This window comes from Rhinopithecus roxellana, chromosome 12 (assembly GCF_007565055.1).
Source record: "Rhinopithecus roxellana isolate Shanxi Qingling chromosome 12, ASM756505v1, whole genome shotgun sequence".
In the NCBI taxonomy this organism is placed as follows: Eukaryota; Metazoa; Chordata; class Mammalia; order Primates; family Cercopithecidae; genus Rhinopithecus; species Rhinopithecus roxellana.
In genome coordinates, this window is record NC_044560.1 from 122,856,216 (window position 1) to 122,878,012 (window position 21,797).

A 21,797-nucleotide genomic window follows, 5' to 3' on the forward strand; every position below is an offset into this window, starting at 1 on the left:
TTTTGTGTTTTTAGTAGAGACGGGGGTTTCATCATGTTGGTCAGGCTGGTCTCGATCTCCTGACCTCGTGATCCGCCCTCCTCAGCCTCCCAAAGTGCTGGGATTACAGGTGTGAGCCACTGCGCCTGGCCTATTTTTTATCTATAATAAAGGCAAGTCAAAATCTAAATTAAAAAAACAAACCACAGAAGGATTTAGACTTAAGATTTTTAAAAATAAGAGCCATCTGATCAGGCACAGTGCCTCCCACCTATCATCCCAACACTTTGGGAGACCAAGGCGGGAGGATTGTTTGAGCCCAGGAGTTCAAGACTCCAATGAACTATGATTGAGCTACTTACTGTACTCCAGCCTGGGTGACAGAGCGAGACCCTGTTTCAAAAAAAAAAAATCAATAAAAATGAGTAAATGAGTACATAAATATGAGCCATCTTCAATCACATTGCACTCTAAATGAAAAGGTAAAAAATTTTGTACCATGAATATGTAAAGTATTTAAAATATTTGTTTTACGTATTTATATTTATTTTCAAACAAACGTTACTGAGATAAAATTGACATGCAATATTCAAAGTATACTGTCAGATAGCTTTCTCTTTTTTTTGAGATAGAGTTTCACTCTTGTTGCCCAGGCTGGAGTGCAGTGGTGTGATCTCAGCTCATTGCAACCTCCACCTCCAGGTTCAAATGATTCTCCTGCCTCAACCTCCTGAGAAGCTGGGATTATAGGCTCCCGCCACCACATCCAGCTAATTTTTGTATTTTTTTCTTCTTCTTCTTTTTTTTTTTTTTAGTAGAGATGGGGTTTCACCATGTTGGGCAGGCTAGTCTCGAACTCCTGACCTCAGGTGATCCATCTGCCTTGGCCTCCCAAAGTGCTGGGATTACAGGCGTGAGCCACTGTGCCCAACAAGCTTTCAATCTATGTATATACATCTCTGCAGCCATCACCATGATCAAAATTATGAATACATCTGTCATCTCCTAAAGTTTCCCCAGGCCCTTTTGTATTTACTTGCAGGCAACCACTGATGTTGCTTTTTGTCACTCGTAGATTACTTTGGATTTTGTAGAATTTTATCTAAATGGAGTTATTATAGTATGTATGTACTGTTTTTTTTTGTTTGTTTCTTGTTTTTTTTTTTTTTTTTTTTGGTCTGGCGTCTTGTCCTTTGTATTTCCATATGAATTTAAAAATCAGATTATCAGATAGGCAGCTGGTATTTTTTTTGGGATTGTGCTGAATCTGTAGATCAATTAGGAGTGAATTAACTTCTTAACAATATCAAATCTCTCCATGAACATGCTTTGTTTCTCCACCTACTTAAATCATCCTTCATTTCTCACAACATGTTTTCTGAAGTTCTTATACCTCTTTTGTCAGATTTATCACTAGGTGTTCCATATTTTTATGCAATTATAAGTGATATTGTTATTTTTCATTTCTGATAGTTTACAGTATATATAAATATAGTTGATTTTGTCTATTGATCTTTTATCCTGCAGCCTTGCTAACTCTCTTATTCCAGTAACTTTATTGTAGATTCTGTTGTATTTTCCGGAGATACTCATGTTGTCCATGAATAAAGACAACTTGCCTATTCCACTGGGCTGGAACTCCCAGTATAATTGTGAATAGAAATGGTAATCATAGACATTCTTGCCTTGTTCCTGATCTTAGAGCATTTTGTCTTTACTGTTAACTGTGGTGTTAGCTCTCAGTTTGTCATAGATACCCTTTATCAACTGAAGAATGTGTTCTATTCCTAGTTTGCTAAAAGTTTTTATCGAAAATAAAGGGTAATGCTGACCTCATGGTGATAAGATGGAAAGTATTCCCTCCTCTTCAATTTTCTGGAAGTGTGTAGAATTGTTACTATTTCTGTCTTATATGTTTGGCAGAATTATTCAGTGAAGCCTCTGAACCTAGAATTTGTGGGAAGGTTTTAAATTATAAACTTAATTTTGTTAATAGATATAAGACTATTTTTAGGTTATCTGTTTCTGAGTGAGCTTTGGTAATGTATACCTTTTCAAAGAATTTTCAGTCTCTTCTCAGTTGTCAAATTAATTGACATAAAGTTGTTTGTAATATTGCCTTATCATTCTTCTGATAACTATAGAATCCATAGAAATGTCACCTTTCTCATTCTTGATGTTGGTAATTTGTGTTTTGTCTCTTTTTTCCCTGATTAGTCTGTCTGTCGTTTTAATTTTATTGATCTCAAAAACCTGTGTATGTTTTTTGTTGGGTTTTTTGGTTTGTTTTTTGAGATAGGGTCTTGCTCTGTCACCCAGCCTGGAGTAGGGTGGCACAAACATGACTCACTGAAGCTTCAACCTCCTGGGCTCAAACAGTCTTCCCACTTCAGCCTCTCAAGTAGCCAGGACCACAGGCACACCGCCATACCCAGCTAATTTTTAAATTTTTTGTGGAGATGGGGTCTCGTCGTGTTGCCCAGGCTGGTCTTAAACCTCTGATTCAAGCAATCCTCTTGCCTTGGCTTCCCAAAGTGCTGGAATTACAAACGTGTGAGCCACTATGCCTGGTGTCATGTATGGTTTTATACATTTTCTCTCTTGTTTCCAGTGATTTTTTTATTAATTGATTTCCGCTTTGGTCTTTACGATTACCTTTCTTCTGGGTTTCATTTGCTCCTCTTTTTTAAATTTCTCAAGGTAGAAAGTGAGGTCATTTTTTTTTTTTTTTTTTTTTTTTTTTTTTTTTTTTTTTTTTTTTTGGTAGAGTCCAAGTCTCAGTATGTTGTCCCATCTGATCTTGAACTTTTGGGTTCAGATGGTCCTCCCAGCTTGGTCTCCCAAAGTGCTGGGATTTAGTCTTTCCTTTCTAATATAGGTATGTAGTGATACAAATTTCCCCCTAAGAACTGCTTTAGTAGTATGACATGTGTTTTCATTTTTATTTAAAGAGACAGAGTCTTGCTCTGTTGCCCAGGCTGTAGTGCAGTGGGCTGATCATAGCTTACTGCAGCCTCAACTTCTTGGGCTTAAGCGATCCTCCTGCCTCATCCTCCCAAGTAGCTGGGACCACAGTTGCCTGCCACCACACCCAGCTAATTTATTTTATTTTAATTTTGTAGAGATGTGGTCTGGCTATGTTGCCCAGGATGGTCTTGAACTCCTAGCCTCAAGGGATGCCCACACCTTGGCTTCCCAAAGTGCTAGGATTACAGGCATGAGCCAGCACAGCCAGCCTCTAATTTCCCTTTTGATTTCTTCTTTGACCCACAAATCATTCAGAAGTATACTGTTTAGGAATATTTGGGGATTTTCCAGAGATCTTTCTGTTACTGATTTCTAATTCTATTTCATTGTAGTCAGAAAATATATTTTATATGACTTGAATCCTTTTAAAATTTATTGAGTTTTGTTTTATGACTCAGAATGTGATCTTTCTTAGCAAATGTTCTGTGTTCACCTAAAAAGAATGTGTATTACTACTGTTTGGTAGTAGTCTATAAGTGTCAATTATGTCAAGTTTGTTGGTCGTGTTGTTCAAGTGTTCTACATCCTCACTGGTCTTCTTCCCATTTATTTATTCAGTCATTTATATCAGTATGAACTAATAGGTATTTATTATCTAGATCAGACTGTAGTCCATTAACACTTTAGTTTTTTTGCTTAAGTTGTTCCAGTTTTGGCCATCGAGGTCCTTGCAGTTGGCTCCTTTTCCCCCTTGACATACATCAATTTGGTGGTTTTTGGTTGGTTGGTTTTGGTTTTGGTTTATTGTTGTTTTATCCCTTCCTTATTATCTGTGACTATAAGATATTCCAGGCTCATGTTGTATATTTCTGACCCCAGTCCTGGAATCAGCCATTTCTCCAAGAAGTGTGGATTTTCAAATTGGAGAACAGTATTACAAATCAAGATCTGGGCTCTAGGTATGCTTGTTTCTTCTGGGGTGTCCTTTTTCTAGTCCCTCTTAGCTGATTGATCAAAGAAATACAGTATTAGTATGTATGCTAACCTGTGACAATACACGTGTCTATAAATATTTTTATATGTAATTGTCCGTATTTATATTAAACATGAATTCTTCTTGATGTCTCTGGCTCCAATTCAATATCACATGGATCATTCTAGCTTCTTCCCTTTGCTGATCTGTAAATTTCCACCCCAGCAATGAGAAACCTGGGTCCCATCATCCACCATCCATACACATAAATTACTGAGTTCCAGTATACATGTATAGCAGTATCAAAATTATTAACCCATACTCCCTGAGAAACAACTTTATCAAGTTGAGTTCAGTACTTACCTGTAGTTCCTTTGATCTTTAGTCTTACTGATTTCATTCATTTCCAAAGTTTCTTAGGTCAGCACTTTTCCCTTCACCCTCTTCAGTGATGTTGTTTCATACATTTGTAATACAGTTAGATTCTCTTGTCATAGTCTCTGTTCTTCTCTGGGATCCTCTGACCTCATAAGTTATTTTTTTAAATTTGCCTTTAGAGGTGACAAACCAAGGCTTAAAGGTTTTTTCCCCCTTACATTACTCTCTAGGTTATAAAGTTCTGTATGTTTTGACAAATGCATAATATCATGTATCCACCACTACAGTATCATACAGAGTAGATTTATTTCCCTGAAATAGTGCATAGTACTTCACCTCTTTGTCCCTCATCTTCTCCGCACTGGCACCATTGATTGTTTTACTGTCTCTATGATTATACCTACCTTTTCCAAAATGTCACAGGGTCAGAATCTTACGATATATAGCCTTTTCAAATTAGCTTCTTTCACTTAGCAATATGCCTTCAAGGTTGCTGTCTTTTCGTAGGTTGACAGCTGGTTTAGTTTCATCACTAAATAATATTCTATTGTATGGATGTGCCATAGTATGTTTATCCATCATCTACTGAAGGACATCTTGGTTGCTTCCAGTTTTGAGCGATCACGAAGAAACTTACTATACACATTCATGTTCAGGTTTTTGTGTAGACAAGTTTTCAACTCAAGTGAGTAACTATTTAGTGCAATTGCTGGTTTGTGTGGGAAGACTGTGTTTAGCTTTTTAGAAACTGCCAAACTGTCTTCCAAAGTGGCTGTACCTTTTGGATTCCTACTAACAATAACAAGAGTTCCTATTCTTCCCCATCCTTTTTAGCCATTCTAATAGGTATGTATGAGTATCCAGTTGTAGTTTTAATTTGCAATTTCCTATGCCAAATGATGTTGAGAATCTTTTTATATACTTGTTTGCTATCTGTATATCTTCCTTGGTGAGGTGGCTGTTCAGATCTTTTGCTCGTTTTAAAAATTGGGTTGTTTGTTTTCTTGTTGAGGTTTAAGAGTTCTTTGCACATTCGTCTTTTATCAAGTATGTGGGTTTTTTGTTTTGTTTTGGGGGTTGGGGTTGACTTTTCTTGTTTGTTTTTGAGACAAGGTCTTGCTCTGTCACCCAGGCTGGAGTTCAGTGGTGCAATCACAGTCCACTACAGCTCAAGCTCAAATGATCCTCCCGCCTCAGCCTCCTAAGTAGCTGAGACCAGGTGCATTAGGCTGCCACACACAACTAATCTTTAAATTTTTTGTAGAGACAAGATCTCCCTGTATTGTCCAGACTGATCTTGAACTCCTGGGCTCAAGCAGTCCTCCATCTTCAGCCTCTCAAAGTGCTGGGATTGCAGCTATGAGCCACCGTGCCCAGCCAAGTATGTGTTTTTTACAGATATTTTCTCCTAGTCTATGGTCTGTCTTTTTCATTCTCTTAACAGTATCTTTTGCAGAAGTTCTTAATTTTAATGCAGTCTAGCTTATTAATGTTTTCTTTCATGGTTTTGCTTTTGGTTTCGTATTCTAAAAATTCATCGCCAAACCCAAGGTTACCTAGATTTTCTCTTGTGTTATCATATACAAGTTTTATAGTTTTGTGTTTTACATTTAGGTAAATCTTACATTCGGATCATTTTCATGACCCATTTTGAGTTAATTTTTGTAAAAGTTGTATCTAGATTCATTTTTATGCATATGAATATTCAGGTGTTCCAGCACCATTCGTCAATGAGAATATATATTTTCTTCATTGAATTGCCAGTGCTCCTTTGTCATATATCAGTTGACTATATTTGTATAAGTTTGTTCTGGATTATCTGCTTTGTTCTACTGATGTATGTATCTGTTCTTCCACCAGAACCATGTTGTCTTGATCACTATAGTTTTATAGTGAGTCTTGAGGTCAGGTAATATCAGACCTCTAACCTTATTCTTCAGTATCGTATTGGGTGTTTGGGTCATTTTGCCTTTCCGTGTAAACTTTAGAATCAGTTTGTCAGTGTTCACAAACTAACTTGCTTGGATTTTGATTGGGATTGCATTTAATCTATAGATCAAATTGCTTAGAATTAACATTGTAGTAATATTGAGTCTTCCATTATGATCATGCAGTGTCTCATTTAGATCTTTGATTTCTTTCATCAGAGTTTCATAATTTACAGTGTATAGATTTTCAGTATATTTTGTTAAATTTATATGTAGGCATTACAGTTTTTGTGTTAATAGTATTGTGTTTTTAATTTCTAATTCGGATTATTCATTTCTGGTATAAAGGGACACAATTGACTTTTTAATATTAGCGTTGTATCCTACAACCTTGTTGTAATTGCTTATTAGTTACAGGAGTGTTGTTTGTTGATTCTTTAGAATATTCTACATAGACAATCATGTCATCTCTAAACATAAACACCTTTATTTCCTCCTTCCTAATATATTTACCTTTATTTCCTTTTCTTGGCTTTTTGGTTTTGTTTTGCTCTTTTATTTATTTATTTTTTTTTAGAGATGGGGTCTCACTATGTTGTCCAGGCTGGTCTCGAACTCCTGAGCTCAAGTAATCCCCCCATCTCAGCCTCCAAAAGTGCCAGGATTACAAGTATGAGCCACCACACCCGACCACCTTTTCTTGCCTTATTGCACTGGCTAAGACTTTCAGTATGATACTGAATAGGAGTAGTGAGAGGCCATCCTTGCCTTGTTCCCATTCTTGGAGAAAAAATACCCAGTTTCTCACCATGAAGTAAGGTTAACAAGTATGTTTTTTGTAGATGTTCTTGGTCAAGTGAGGAAGTTCTCCTCTATTCCTAGTTTGCTGAGTTTTTATCAAAAAAGTTTTTAATGGGTTTTAGATTTAGTCAAGTGCTTTTTCTGTATCATTTGATGTGACTGTATGGTTTTTCTTCTTTAGTTTGTTGATGTGGTAGATAATTGATTTTCAAATGTTGAGCCATCCTTGCATACTTGGAGTAAATTCCATTTGGTGATGGTATATAACTTTTTTATACATTGTTGGATTTGATATTTCTAATATTGAGAATTTTTGCATCTATTTTCATAAGAGATATTGGTCGGCCGGGCGCGGTGGCTCAAGCCTGTAATCCCAGCACTTTGGGAGGCCGAGACAGGTGGATCGCGAGGTCAGGAGATCAAGACCAACCTAGCTAACACGGCGAAACCCCGTCTCTACTAAAAAATACAAAAAACTAGCCGGGTGAGTTGGCGGGCGCCTGTAGTCCCAGCTACTTGGGAGGCTGAGGCAGGAGAATGGCGTAAACCCGGGAGGCGGAGCTTGCAGTGAGCTGAGATCCGGCCACTGCACTCCAGCCTGGGCAACAGAGCGAGACTCCGTCTCAAAAAAAAAAAAAAAAAAAGAGAGAGATATTGGTCTATAGCATTTTTTTCTTGTAATATCTTTATCTGATTTGCGTGATAAGGTAATACTGGCTCCATGGAATGAGTTAGGAATCATGTTACAATCATCTTTGGTTGGAAAAGATTGTAGAGAATTGGTATCATTTCTTCTGTAAGTGTTTAGTAGAATTAATCAGTGAAACATCTGAAACAGGTGCTTTTTTTTTGGAGATTATTAGTTATTGACTCAGTTTCTTAGTCTTTTTTTTTTGGAGACGGAGTTTCGCTCTTGTTGCTCAGGCTGGAATACAATGGCGCGATCTCGGCTCACTGCAACCTCCATTTTCCATTTCTGGGTTCAAGTGATTCTCCTGCCTCAGCTTCCTGAGTAGCTGAGATTACAGGCATGTGCCACCATGCCCGGCTAATTTTGTACTGGGTTTCTCCATGTTGGCCAGGCTGGTCTTGAGCCCCTGACCTCAGGTGATCCTCCCACCTCAGCCTCCCAAAGTGCTGGGATTACAGGCATGAGCCACCACGCCTGGCAAATCTTTCCTTTTTTAAAATCCAGTCTAACAATCTCTACCTTTTAATTGGGGCATTTAATGTGGTTGTTGATGTGGTTTGTTTATGTCTACCACCTCCTATTTGTTTCCTAATTATTCCATCTGTTTTTTCTTCTTCCGTGATCTTTTGCTGCTTTATTTGGGGTTAAGTGTGTATTTTTATTCCATTTATGTCCTTTATTGGCTTATAGTCTATAACCCTTTATTGTTTAATGTTTGCCTTAGCATTTATAGTATATATCTTTAACATATCCCTCATATCAATCTTCAGATAATAATATACCACTTCACATACAGGATTAGAATCTTCCATTTCTCCCCTTCCAGCCTTTATATAGTTGTTTTCAAACTTTTGATCCTGATGTGTTGTAAATCCCACACTATTATTATTTAATAGTAATACTATTATTATTATTTAAACATTTACTGCTTTTTAAATAGATTTAAATAACAAGAAAATGTCATGCGTCCTTTTCCATGTAGTTAAGTTTCCCATTGCTCTTCATTCTTTTGTGCAGATCCATATTTCCACCTGGTATCCTTTGCTTCTGCCTAAAGGATGTTTTTAAAACATTTTTTTGTAGTGTGGTTTGCTGTTGAGAATTTTATTTAGTTTTTTTGTTTGAAAAAGTATTTATTTTTTACCTCTGTCTTTTAAAAATATTTTTGCTGAGGCCAGGAGCAGTAGCTCATGCCTATAATCCCAGCACTTTGGGAGGCTGAGGCAGTAGGATCACTTGAGGTCAGGAGTTCAAGACCAGCCTGGCCAACATGGTAAAATACTGTCTCCATTAAAAATACAAAAAATTAGCCAGGCATGGTGGCGTGTGCCTGTAATCCCAGTTACTTGGGAGGCTGAGACAGGAGAATCTCTTGAACCCAGGAGGCAGAGGTTGCATTGAGCCAAGGTCGTACCATTGCATTCCTGCCTGTGCAACAAAACAAGACTCCATCTCAAAAAAAATTTTTTTTTTTTTGCTGGTACAATGACTTCTGACAAATTAGGCCAAACTTTACAAGGGCCTAGTCTGCTACAAAACTGCCCTCACTTTAGACACCAAGCAGAAGTTTTGGGGTTCCCAAGTCACCCATACTTCTGACAAAATGGATACAAATTTGAGGTTTCTTACTACCTCCTGAGTTCAGTAATTCACTAGGATGATTCACAGAGCTCAGGAAACCATATACTTAGGTTTACAATTTTATTGTGGCAAAAAAGATAAAAATCAGGTCTGACCAAAGAAGACATGCGTAGGACAAGGTCTGGGAGGGTCCCAACACAAAGCTTCCACTGCCTTCTCCCTGTGAAGTCAGGATGCATCACCCTCCTACACATCAATGTATACCAATACATAGAAATTATTATTAAGCAGGGAAGCTCACAGGAGCTTTGTGTCCAGAGTGAGGTTTTGTTTTATAAGCATGATTGATCGACTCATTTGCCATATGACTGAACTTCATCTCTAGCCCCTCACCACTTCTGGGAAGTCAGGTTATGTCAGACTGATAGCAAGTGGCTCAAAGCCCCAACCCTCTTTTTTTTTTTTTTTTTTTTTTTGAGACGGAGTCTCACTCTGTCACCCAGCCAGGCTGGAGTGCAGTGGTGCGATCTCGGCTCACTGCAACTTCCGCCTCCTAGGTTCAAGCGATTCTCCTGCCTCAGCCTCCTGAGTAGCTGGAATTATAGGTGTGTGCCAACACTCCCGGTTAATTTTTGCGTTTTTAGTAGAGACGGGGTTTCGCCATGTTGGCCAGACTGGCCTTGAACCCCTGACCTCAGGTGATCTGCCTGCTTGGGCCTCCCAAAGTCCTAGGTGAATACTAGCACTCCCTCGTGCTAGGTGAGCCTCAAAGCCCCAACCCTCCAATTACATGGTTGATCTTTCAGGTGTGGCCAGCCTCCATCCTGAGTTACATCATTAGCATAAAGTATCAGTCCCCATCATGAATAACAGAAGCACTCCTATCACTTGGGTTTTGAAATTCCAAGGATTTAAAGGCTCCTTCCGAGGAACTGGGGACTAAGGCCAGTCAGATTCTTTACTACACAACAGCTGGGTCTAGAATTCTAGGTTGGCAGGAGAATAGCCATATCTTCCATAATTTTTTTTTTTTTTTTTTTGAGATGGAATCTCGCTTTGTCACCCAGGCTGGAGTACAGTGGCGCAATCTCAGCTCACTGCAAGCTCCACCTCCTGGGTTCGCGCCATTTTCCTGCCTCAGCCTTCCGAATAGCTGGGACTACCGGTGCCCGCCACCATGCCCGGCTAATTCTTTTGTATTTTTTTTAGTAGAGACGGGGTTTCACCGTGTTAGCCAGGATGGTCTTGATCTCCTGACCTCGTGATCTGCCCGCCTCGGCCTCCCAAAGTGCTGGAATTACAGGCCTGAGCCACTGCGCCCGGCCCATATCTTCCATAATTTAAAGATATTGGTCTGCTGTCTTCTTGCATTGTTTCCAACGAGAAATCTGCTATCATCCTTCTTTGTTCCTCTGTATAACATCTTCTCACTTTACCCAGCTCTACCAAGCTCTAGCTCTTAAGATTTTTCTCTGTATTTTGAGTTTTGAGCGATTTAATTATGACATTCTTTGATGTACTTCTCTTCCTCCTTCTCATGTTAGGGATTCTTAGAGATTCTTAGATTTGTGATGTTACAAGAAAAACTTGGGGCTGCAACGTCCCACCTAAACTGGGAAGGAGCCATGAGACCAAAGAATGACTCAGACAAGTTGAGCTTGATGAGTAGATGAGCGTATTCAGCTTACATACAAGGCGCTCCTGGACTGCAACAGGACGGCTCTGGACATCCATGCTGCCTCCTGTCTCTAAACTGCATTTTTTTTTCTTTAAGACATGGGGTGTTTTGCCATGTTGCTGAGCCTGGTCTCGGACTCCTGGACTCAAGTGATCCGTCCTCCTCAGCCTCCCAAACTGGGATGACAGGCCTGAGCTACTGCGCCTGGCTCCCTCTAAACTGCTTTTAAGCTAATTTTCTGGATCTTTGCCTACTGTGTTTGAACAGTGATACTGTTTTTCTTGAGAGGTTCTCAGATACTCTCTAGGATGTTTGGTTGGTTCTCAGGGATACCTGCTCCTCAGCTGGGTGCCATTGCCATGGGCCTAGCCTTCAAGTTTCAGGCAGCGAACATATGTACCTTTAAGTAATCTGGTAAAGAACCTGTCACACAACATGTGGGTATTTGGTTTTTATCAAATTTGCAAAGTTGTCAGTCCTTATTTCTCCCTATCTTTTTTCTGTATCCCCCTCTCTCCCCTCCCCCTGCTTGAAGTTGTCCTACACAGCTCAGTGGTGCTGTTTAGTTTTTTCGACGAATTTTTCCCTCTCAGTGTTAGTTATTTCTGACATACGTGTGTGTTATGTAACCCTAGCTCTACTATGAGCACCTGGAAGGTTCTTTGTACCTCTGTACCCAGACCGATCCTTGGAAGGCTAGTTATTATAGGATGCTCATGTCCAGGCATCTCCTTGAGGCTTTAGCTGGGTAGTTTTGGGAACCAACAAAGGGCATCTGACTTTGCATGTCAGGAATCAAACTGGATATTTGTTCATCTTTGACATGAGATGACACTATCAAGAAAGAATAAAATTGTTTTTAAAAAATAAGCCTTGATGCTTCTGAGGAGACCTGATCCTTATTAAGTCCTGGCTAAGGAACTAGCTACTCAGGATCACTTCCCTTATATCCTGGTGGCCACTAGCCAGAAGATGGGGAGAGGTCATAACAGATAGTCCTAACACAAAGCATGGAAAACCCAGAGTTCATGCAATGTTGAGAGCATATCCACTGGATGAAGTTGTATATTTTATGCACCTGGGGGTGAGAAGAAGCTGAAAATGCCTTTCTCATTCAACCAAAAACAATGCCATTATATAATTGATACAGAGGTCCTGCTGCATAGGGTAGTAGGAGCACTGATTGAGAGGCTGGTTTGTACTAGATCAGTATAAAAACACATTATATGCTATATAAACCCTATTGGATAGAGATAATGGGAAACAAAGGGGTAGGTTTTTGGCAACTTGGAACATCCATACCCTGTGCAGGAAACATACTATCCAAGAGAAAGCCAGCGCATGCTGAAGTACCAGGCCCCTGGGAGGTAAGCACAGAAGTGAGGAGGTGGACAGGGGTTAGAGGGGTGCCAGCACAGCATGGAGTATGGTGCTTACTTCAACATGGCCTTTTGAGTAGAGTCATATTAACAACTGCCAGCTAGGGGCTCCTATGTACCAGCCCCCAACTAGAAGATAGCCCAGAGAAATATGGCAGGCTTAGGTTTAAGAACTATTGGGATTAGTACAAAGGTACACTTACAGTTTTGTTCAAAGCTTCTGAGCTTTAAGTTAGCAAGTTATAGGGGACATGTGAATACTAATAAGAAATGGTGGTATGCTTTGTACACTTGGGGGCCTTAATTATGAACTATCTTAAGGTTTACTACTGTCCTGAGTCCCTACCTGAGAACTTCTCTTTCCCCTTAAAACACACATGTTCCTGGTTTAGCCCTTGCATACAGTGCGCAGAGATATATATTCAAGAAACTTTTGGATTGGGGTCCTATTGGCCTTTGAGAAAGCATGAACATTTGGCTATACCCTCTGTACTGAATGAGCTCTTTAAAAGAGCCTTCTGAATGTTGGTTCACTTGACAAGACAGATTGAAGTCTCAGGTGTGTTCCTAGGAGGGCAGGAAATAGTCAAGTTGCTGCTAGATCTAGAATGGTTGTCTGAGAGACATGGGTTGTTATAGGAAACTTGGGAACAAGGGAGAAAACCTCTGGGCTATGAAACTTTTACAGAAACTCATTAAACTGATAGTGGCCCTGAGAAAATAACCATATAATTGCCAGTGCTAGGGGAAGATTTCTTGCCCGAAGGTCATGCCCGCCCTCCTCAAAAGCAAACCTCACAGAGTTTCATTTCTTTTCCCATCAACAGGTAACAGTCCTTTGGACAGCCCCCGGAATTTCTCTCCAAATGCACCTGCTCACTTTTCCTTTGTTCCTGCCCGTAGGTAAGTTGATAGAAAACCTCCTCTGGGACCAGCACCTGTGGCACTTGCGTGAGGGTTAGTTGAATGTCAGATTCCTCCCTTAAGTGTACTCTTTCAAGTGTATTACCTGAAGCTCCCATCCATCAAAACTCTGTCTTTGCTTTCCTCTCCCAGGTTGTAATCATCGTGTTCTGGTTTTGCTTTGTAGGTGCCCCATGTATTTGTGTTTGAATATTTAAACAGGAGAGTAGATATTAAGTAAAAGTAGATTTATTTGTACAATTCACTTTTTTTTAAGTCCGTGATGTCCTGCGGGTATGTTCCAAAGCATTACACTCTCAATTGAGAACTGTCCTAGAGTGATCAATGAGAAAATAAGCTCTCCTCCAGGAGGACCCAAAGTTACACTCTTTGTCCTCTCTAACTCAGCTAGTTTAAGGTGGCTGGAAGGGCCCTCTGTGCCTCTCTCTTTGACTTTGAACTGGAGTTCATTTGGGGGATAAAGAGACTACAGGGACTTCACTTTTCCTTCCATGAATTTAGAAAGATTTGGTGCATACAAAGCCATGCTTATGGTCCACCTCCCATGTTTCTCCCCTCTTGAGAGTGATACAAACCTGTCTCTGGCCCAGGGCAGCAATGCTGACAGCTCTGCCTGTGGCTGGAATATCGTCAGGCCTTTGGAGAAAGCTGAATGAGATTAATCCATCCAAATCACATACCTAGGCTCTGTACACACGTGGTTTCTTGTCAGAACTTTTCTAAGATACGTTGCCAGAGTTTTTATTTATTTTATCTTATTTTTTAATTTTTTTTTTTTTTTTTTTTTTTTGAGACGGAGTCTCGCTTTGTCACCCAGGCTGGAGTGTAGTGGCGCAATCTCGGCTCACTGCAAGCTCCGCCTCCCGGGTTTATGCCATTCTCCTGCCTCAGCCTCCCGAGTAGCTGGGACTACAGGCGCCCGCCACCTTGCCCGGCTAGTTTTTTTTTTTGTATTTTTTAGTAGAGATGGGGTTTCACCATGTTAGCCAGGATGGTCTTGATCTTCTGACCTCGTGATCCACCCGTCTCGGCCCCCCAAAGTGCTGGGATTACAGGCTTGAGCCATCGCGCCCGGCCTATTTTTTAATTTTTAACATTATTCTTTGCTAGAGTTAGTCTCTAGTATAAGACCTCCAGGAAAATTATGGTTCCAGATTTGTAACCTTTAATGGATGGAGAATGTAATATAGCTGGAGGCCAGGACAGTTTTAATATTTAGACTACTTTTTAATAAAAGACATATTAGGAAAAGAGGAGGCTCCTGGAAACAGTGTTAACTCACTATTCCAATGATAACCCAAAAGAAATCCATCCTCTTTCTAGGATTATTTTTGACTGAAAAGAACATGAACAGGTTGGGATAAGTTTGATGACTGACTTGGGTTTCCTCCCTCAACCCACTTACCTTATTCAAAACAAATTTTATCCAGGGTTGTTCCACGGGCTCATCTCTCCTACCCTATGGAACTTCCAATTTGTTAAGCAAGGATCCATATAAGATCACTTACAGTATAAGAATATGCTGGATTGATGTATTTGTTTTTTCAACCCAGGTGGAAAGACTTATCCCAGACTTCTTGCCTGGACTGTATATAAACTGTACTCTCAGAGTAGGTATGAGCTGGGATACCAAGACCTGTGGCCAGATCCCCATAGGTGGCATTGAGTTATTTTTCATTCATTCGATAAATATTTGCTGAGCACCACCAAATAGAGCCAGGCACCCTCGGCTGGGTGCTTAGTTATGTAGTGGTAGCAAAATAGACATAGTCCCTACTTCCCTGAAACTCAGGATGTAGGAGAGTGTGTGTACTGGTTGTTTCCTCTATAAGGAATGCTGCTCCCTCAAATCTTCATTTAGCTAACTCATTCTTATGATTCATATCTCATCTTAAACGTCACCTCTTCAGAGAGGCCTTCCCTAAACATTCAATCTAAAGGGGACTTCTTGTCTTTCTCCATCAAATCATCCAGTTTTATTTTCAAAATAGTACTTTTCAGTTCCTGATATTTTCTTATTTGCATATTTTCCATCTCAATTCAACCACGATCAAGTCATCTTTAATAGAGATACCTTCATTTGTTGAAAGCTCTGTGTCCTGGCAGGAAGACAAATGAGTAGTGGGAGAGAAAGACAAACAAGTATACGGTTATAAATTATGACAAGCACCATAGAGGGAAAGAGCATGATGCTGCATGAAAGAACAGGAAGAGGGCCGGGCGCAGTGGCTCATGCCTGTAATCCCAGCACTTTGGGAGGCCGAAGCAGGTGGATCACTTGAAGTCGGGAGTTTGAGACCAGCCTGGCCAACATGGTGAAACACCATCTCTACTAAAAATACAAATATTAGCCGGGCATGGTGGTGCAGGTCTGTAATCCCAGCTACTCGGGAGGCTGAGGCAGGAGAATCACTTGAATCCGAGAGGCAGAGTTTGCAGTGAGCCAAGATTGTGCCACTGCACTCCAGCCTGGGCGACAGAGTGAGACTTCATCTCAAAAAAACAAAACAAGAAAAGAACAGGAAGAGACTAAGGCCAGAGAACCTCCTTTGGGTGGCCATGTAAAGCCTCTCTGAAGGATGAGAAGCAGCTGGCACGTTAGGTGTGAGGACCCGGGTGTGTGCAGACCATTATAGGCAGAGGGAACAGCCTGTTCCATTGATACCGTGGGTCTGTTTCATTGCCTCGGTTTGGGAGTAGGACCAACTGGGAGGCTTCAGGGCCTGTTTTTTACCACTGAGACACAAACAGGTCTGTGCTAAGTGGCATGACATTTGAGTCATGTGCATGGAACATGGATCTCTGGGCTGTCCTCTTACAGAACATAGGAGGAAAAGCTGCTGTTTATTGGTGGGGTGGGGAGAAGTGTTTCAACCCTGCCAGAGTATCAGGAATTGTTTGTTTCTGTGTTACTGGCTGGTGCTTTGGAGGATCACATTGGTTTGCAATATCAAACAAAAGACAGATTGAACACTAAGGATAGACCCATTGGTCCTACAATTTCACTTCAAACTATCACACATTCCTAAACAGAAGAATGTGCCAAGCTAGACCAGATACCAAGATTCAAAAAGATTACTCTCTCTGGTTCCTTTGGTTCTCACTGTAATGTGTATTTTTTTACTACAGCCATAGCCACAGAGCTGACAGGTAATAGCGGGTATAATGGGGAGAGGGGCTGGGAAACTGCTATGCATGGCCAGACAATATGGTTTGTGATGTTGTGGTTGGTGAAAACTGGTTGTGATGATTCTTCTCTGACTGGGTATGAACATTGGGCCCTTCATATCTTGCAAAGAGGCCCAAAGGGATCTCCCTCTACCTGCTGGAACCAAGGCTCAGAGCTCATGTGCTTGGATGCAGGAATTGCCGAATAGTTCCAAACTTCTGAGCTTAGGGACAAGTCATCCTTATTCCCACAACTTTGCACAGTCAGGTGACTGCAGTGACCAGATAGAGGAAATAGAGGCATCATGTGGTGGTATTTCTTCCTGACGCTGGTGGCCCCTGCCGTTCATTATACAGAGAAATAGCTGCCATGCAACTAGTTTTCATTTCTATCTAAGGGGAGGAAAACTCACATGTGCAAAAGTGTATTTGAGAAGGGTTTGGGAAATCCATCCATGAGTTATACTTGTCTCATCTTTGCTGAGCTGTTTCCTGGAACCAACTTGCTTTATTGTGTGGTGCTCCCAGGACCCAGCAAAGAGGTCAGAGAGAACATCATGTCTGAGCACCTTCCTGGACATGTCTGAACCTCAGAGACTAGGTTCCAGCAGAGTTATAGCCTATATGTGCTGCTGCCAGGGTGGCATGAAGTTTGAGTCATGTGCATGTGGCATGGAACCTTCAACTCACCCCTTACAGAATGGAGTAGAAGAGCTGCTAGGCATTGGTGAGGGTGGGGAGGAGTGCTTCGAAGGGAGAAGCCCCAGCAAGATGTATTCCTTTTTGCTTCTTCCTCTCCCTGTCCCTGCCATAACCATGAAGCCTTGAACAAACCACCCAAATCTCAAGATCCTAGTGGTTTCTCTGTAAATTTTAATATGAACTTATAAAGATCCTCCATTGCTGATAGTCTAAGGTTCTGTGAGTAGCAGCAAAAAAGTATCTAACTTCAACCAGAGCAGGCTGTACCCTTAAGCCTTACAAAAAAAGAATACACCACATCCCACAGTCCAAGCAAAGAATCACACGTTCATGTTATAAAAGTTTCAAACTAGATCCTTGCTTGATCTTTCCCCTCTACAGTAAAGCAAATAACTGTGTGTGTGGGGGGGAGGGTTGTTTGTTTTCATGAGAGCTTTGGGGAGCATCCTTTTGAGAGCAGCAGGAAGCCTCCCCCAAAGCCTCATGTACAGCTAAGGGTATGTCACCTCTCTCCTCTTTCATAAAGTTACTGTCACTCTTCGACAAACATTCCCGAAGATTGGTTTTATGAGTCCTAATGGCCCCTAGGCAGCCTATAACTATTTCCCATTGATTAGCTCAGTTCAGACCCAGGTGGTGGCCCACTTCTTCCTGTTGTCAGCCAGTAGCCTGGGGAAGACCAAAGAGCCCTTAACATGGAGCCTTCACAAATGGAAATAGCTGCATTTCAGTGGCAGTTCTATCTTGTGATGTTGCCTGTAGCTGGAATCCTCTGTCATTGTTTCTATGAAAGTAAGTTGAGAGTAAGAAAATGTTTATTCCAAAACCACAGTGTTGTATGACAGATGTTCTTCTGTTATACAAAGTCATGGACTATTTTATAGTCAGAGATGTCTGTCTTTTCAGGGAAAACAACAATAAGCCCTCTGTAGGAGAGAGATATAAAAGCATGTACTGGACTGAGCAGTAATGTCTTAAGGAGGAGCCCTACAGTGAATCAGCTGCCCCCAAATGCTGATGGACAGACAGGCAGGTTGTGGGTCAGGGTGTAGTCCTGTAGAAACTGCCTAATACTTTTTTCTTGCATACAGGACTGATGGGCGGCGCTGGTCTTTGGCCTCTTTGCCCTCTTCAGGATATGGAACTAACACTCCTAGCTCCACTGTCTCAGTAAGTAGCCAAATCTGTGGCCATACTTCCTTCACCCTGAGGAAGTACTTCCCTTTGGGTTGTCTAGTGTTACAAAATGGTTGTCAACTTTTTCTCCAAAGTCAAACTCAAAGAGGTTGCTTAGAGATGATGCTGGGTGCAACAGAGAACTGGTGTCCCTTCCCAACCATAGCCAGCTCCATAAGTGCCTTCAGAAAGGATGACCAGTGCCCTCTCTGGGCATCAGTTACTTCTAGTGGAGGCAGAGGAGAGCTTGAGGATGAACTTTTGCTTTGACAGTGAGACCAGGTATGGGGGCTCCTAAGCACACTTCTACTCCTCCATTCTTATTTCTAGAACTGGAACCAAGAGCAGATAGATCACCTTTCTCATATCCGAAACACTTGGTAGACTCTCCTCCCTTTTTTGCCTTTTTCTTTCAAAAAAGAAGGGAAGAGTGATTGTTATTTGATAACCAAGTTTGATGTGTATGAAGCAAAAAACTGGACCTGTCTCTAAAATGTTTCTTACGGAGAATATTTTAGCCTAAAACACAAGAGCTATACTAATTGCTGCTATGCACAATTGACCCTTAAGTAAGCCCTCATTGAGCAACCTTTTTTTTTTTTTTGAAACAGAGTGCCACTGTTGCCCAGGCTGGAGTACAGTGGCGCAATCATGGCTCACTGCAGCTTCAACCTCCCCAGGCTCAGATGATCCTCCCACCTCAGCCTCCTGAGTAGACTGGGACTGCAGGGGCATGCCCACCCTGTAGCATGCTAATTTTTTGTAGAGACGGGGTTTCATCATGTTTCCCAGGCTGTTCTCAAATTCCTCGGCTCAAGCCATCCATCTGCCTTGGCTTCCCAAAGTGCTTGGATTACAGGCGTGAACTACCACACCCAGCCGAGCAACTTTTTGTTAAAACCACAGTTACAAGCTTGGCCAACTTTTTCTGTAAAGGGCCGAATGTAGAGTAAATGTTTTAGTCTTTGCAAGCCATACAGAAGCAGGCCGTAGACCTGCTGACCCCATCCCCATTGCTTGCAGCATTCTTCAGGTCTTCCCTGCTCATTGTGTCTTTATTCCTGAATCTCGAGCAGGGAAAAGGAGTACATTTCCTCTCCCAACCTAGATATTACTATCACATTAATCCAAAGATGTCACTGGTCTTTGGCAGCTGTTAAGTTTAAGGTCTTTCCCTAATAAACATCCCCTTTTCCAAGCCGGGCGCAGTGGCTCACACCTGTAATCCCAGCACTTTGGTAGGCTGAGGCGGGCAGATCACAAGGTCAGGAGATCGAGACCATCCTGGCTAACATGGTGAAACCCTATCTCTACTAAAAATACAAAAAATTAGCTGAGCGTGGTAGCAGGCGCCTGTATTCCCAGCGTCTCGGGAGGCTGAGGCAGGTTAATGGCTTGAACCACCAGGAGGCGGAGATTGCAGTGAGTGGAGATTGCAGCGAGCCGAGATCACGCCACTGCACTCCAGCCTGGGCAACAGAGCAAGACTCTGTCTCAAAAAAAAAAAAAGAAAAAATCCCCTTTCCCATAACTCTTTACTCAAACAAGTGATTTTTTTAGAACCAAGCTAAGTCTCATCTATGTATAAATATTCCTTTTCTGTAAATTTTAATAGACTTAACTCATTGCTCCAGCTTACTAGGATTCTTTAAAATACCAGTTTTGCCCACTGTAGTTTACACTGCCTCACTAGTTTCATGTTAGCTATAGCTGGTAAGAATACTTTTTGCAACTTTGATCCAAATCATTTATTAAAATGTGGCCAAGAAATAACCCTATGGAGACATCTTACCAGCTGTTTATAACTTCATGTATTATAGCATTCTGTGTGAGAAAATGTGCACTGTTAGCCAAAAAGAAATGCTGATTTCTCACTTGTTTATTAAGCCTGTGACAACAGAGTTGTCTCAGTGTGGTGCTTTAGCTTTGATTCTTTTTTTTTTTTTTTTTTTTTTTTGAGGCGGAGTCTCACTCTGTCGCCCAGGCTGGAGTGCTGTGGCACGATCTTGGCTCACTGCAAGCTCTGCCTCCCGGGTTCACGCCATTCTCCTGCCTCAGCCTCCCAAGTAGCTGGGACTACAGGCGCCCGCCACCTCGCCCGGCTAGTTTTTTGTATTTTTAGTAGAGATGGGGTTTCACTGTGTTAGCCAGGATGGTCTCGATCTCCTGACCTCGTGATCCGCCCACCTTGGGCTCCCAAAGTGCCAGGATTACAAGCGTGAGCCACCACGCCCGGCCTAGCTTTGATTCTTAAATGGATTTAGATATTTAAACCCTGGCTCTGGAAGCAGTAGCTCAGGCCTATAATCTCAGCACTTTGGGAGGTCAGAGCAGGAGTTCCAAAAGACCAGCCTGGACAACACAGCAAGACCTTGTCACTTTATTAAAAAAAAAAAATAGCTGGACATGGTGTCATGCACCTGCAGTTTCAGCTGCTTTGGAAGCTGAGGCATGAGGATCACTTGAGCCCAGAAGTTTGAGGCAGCAGTGAGCTATGATCACTCCACTGCGCTCCAGCCAGGACAACAGAACAAAATCCTGTCTCTGAAAAAAAAAAAACAAACAGGCCGGGCGCAGTGGCTCACACCTGTAATCCCAGCACTTTGGGAGGCCAAGGCAGGCGGATCACCTGAGGTTGGCAGTTCCAGACCAGCCTGACCAACATGGAGAAACCCCGTCTTTATTAAAAATACAAAATTACCCAGGCATGGTGGCGCATGCCTGTAATCCCAACTACTCAGGAGGCTGAGGCAGGAGAGTCGCTTGAACCCGGGAGGCGGAGGTTGCAGTAAGCCAAGATCGTGCCATTGCAGTCCAGCCTGGGCAACAAGAGCAAAACTCTGTCTCAAAAAACAAAAACAAAAACCCCAGATCAGTGATGAGTTTGGTAAATAGAACTTGGGCTGACAATGTTTAACTTGCCTGTTCTCTTTGTCAGTCTTGTCAGGTAATGGGGGGAGTTCCCCAGTCCTGGGGCTGAATGGGTGCTTCAGCATTAGCTGCGCCTGAGAAAGTCCTGTGATAGCCGAGCACCCTCCCTCAGATGGCCTGTTGAGACTGGCAGTGCTGTTGTGAGGAGTCCTCAGTCACTGAGCCATGTTTAGAATTCATGAGTGTTTTCAGGTCAAGCCAAATCTTCGGGTCCAGATGTAAAAGTAATTTTCTTCCCTGCTGGATTTTCTTACCTGCTGGACACCAGGCCATAGCTGGTCTGCAGGCTATAGTTTGCTAACCCCTGGCATAATACAGTTGCCAGCTTGAGTCTGGGCGCAGCCTTTACAACCCCAGAAAAGGCACTTCTTCAGATACCAGCCAAAAGGAAACATTGCTGAGCTGCCCCCAGGTTGGCTCTCTCAAGATTGTGGAAGGGAGAACGTAAGAGGATGTTACTTGCAGCTGGGCATACCTAGAACATGTCCCAAGTGAGGAAGCATGATTTATTAACTACTTTTGCAGTTCTAAAATTCCATGA

The 21,797-nt window shown here is 41.7% G+C and overlaps 1 protein-coding gene across 12 annotated transcripts in view; it reads left to right on the forward strand.

Moving 5' to 3' along the window:
* The window catches only part of MAST2 (microtubule associated serine/threonine kinase 2), a 257,689-nt gene that overhangs the window by 208,327 nt on the left and 27,565 nt on the right, over positions 1–21,797 (forward strand). For 6 of the 12 annotated variants that reach the window (XM_030912620.1, XM_030912621.1, XM_030912627.1 and 3 more), the window contains 3 exons: positions 13,183–13,258; positions 16,409–16,429; positions 18,241–18,319. In XM_030912620.1, coding sequence (XP_030768480.1) covers positions 13,183–13,258; positions 16,409–16,429; positions 18,241–18,319 — 176 coding nt within the window. Of the gene's footprint in view, positions 1–5,635; positions 5,679–13,182; positions 13,259–16,408; positions 16,430–18,240; positions 18,320–21,797 lie in introns of those variants that run through there. The other 6 variants (XM_030912622.1, XM_030912623.1, XM_030912626.1 and 3 more) reach the window with 3 other exon arrangements.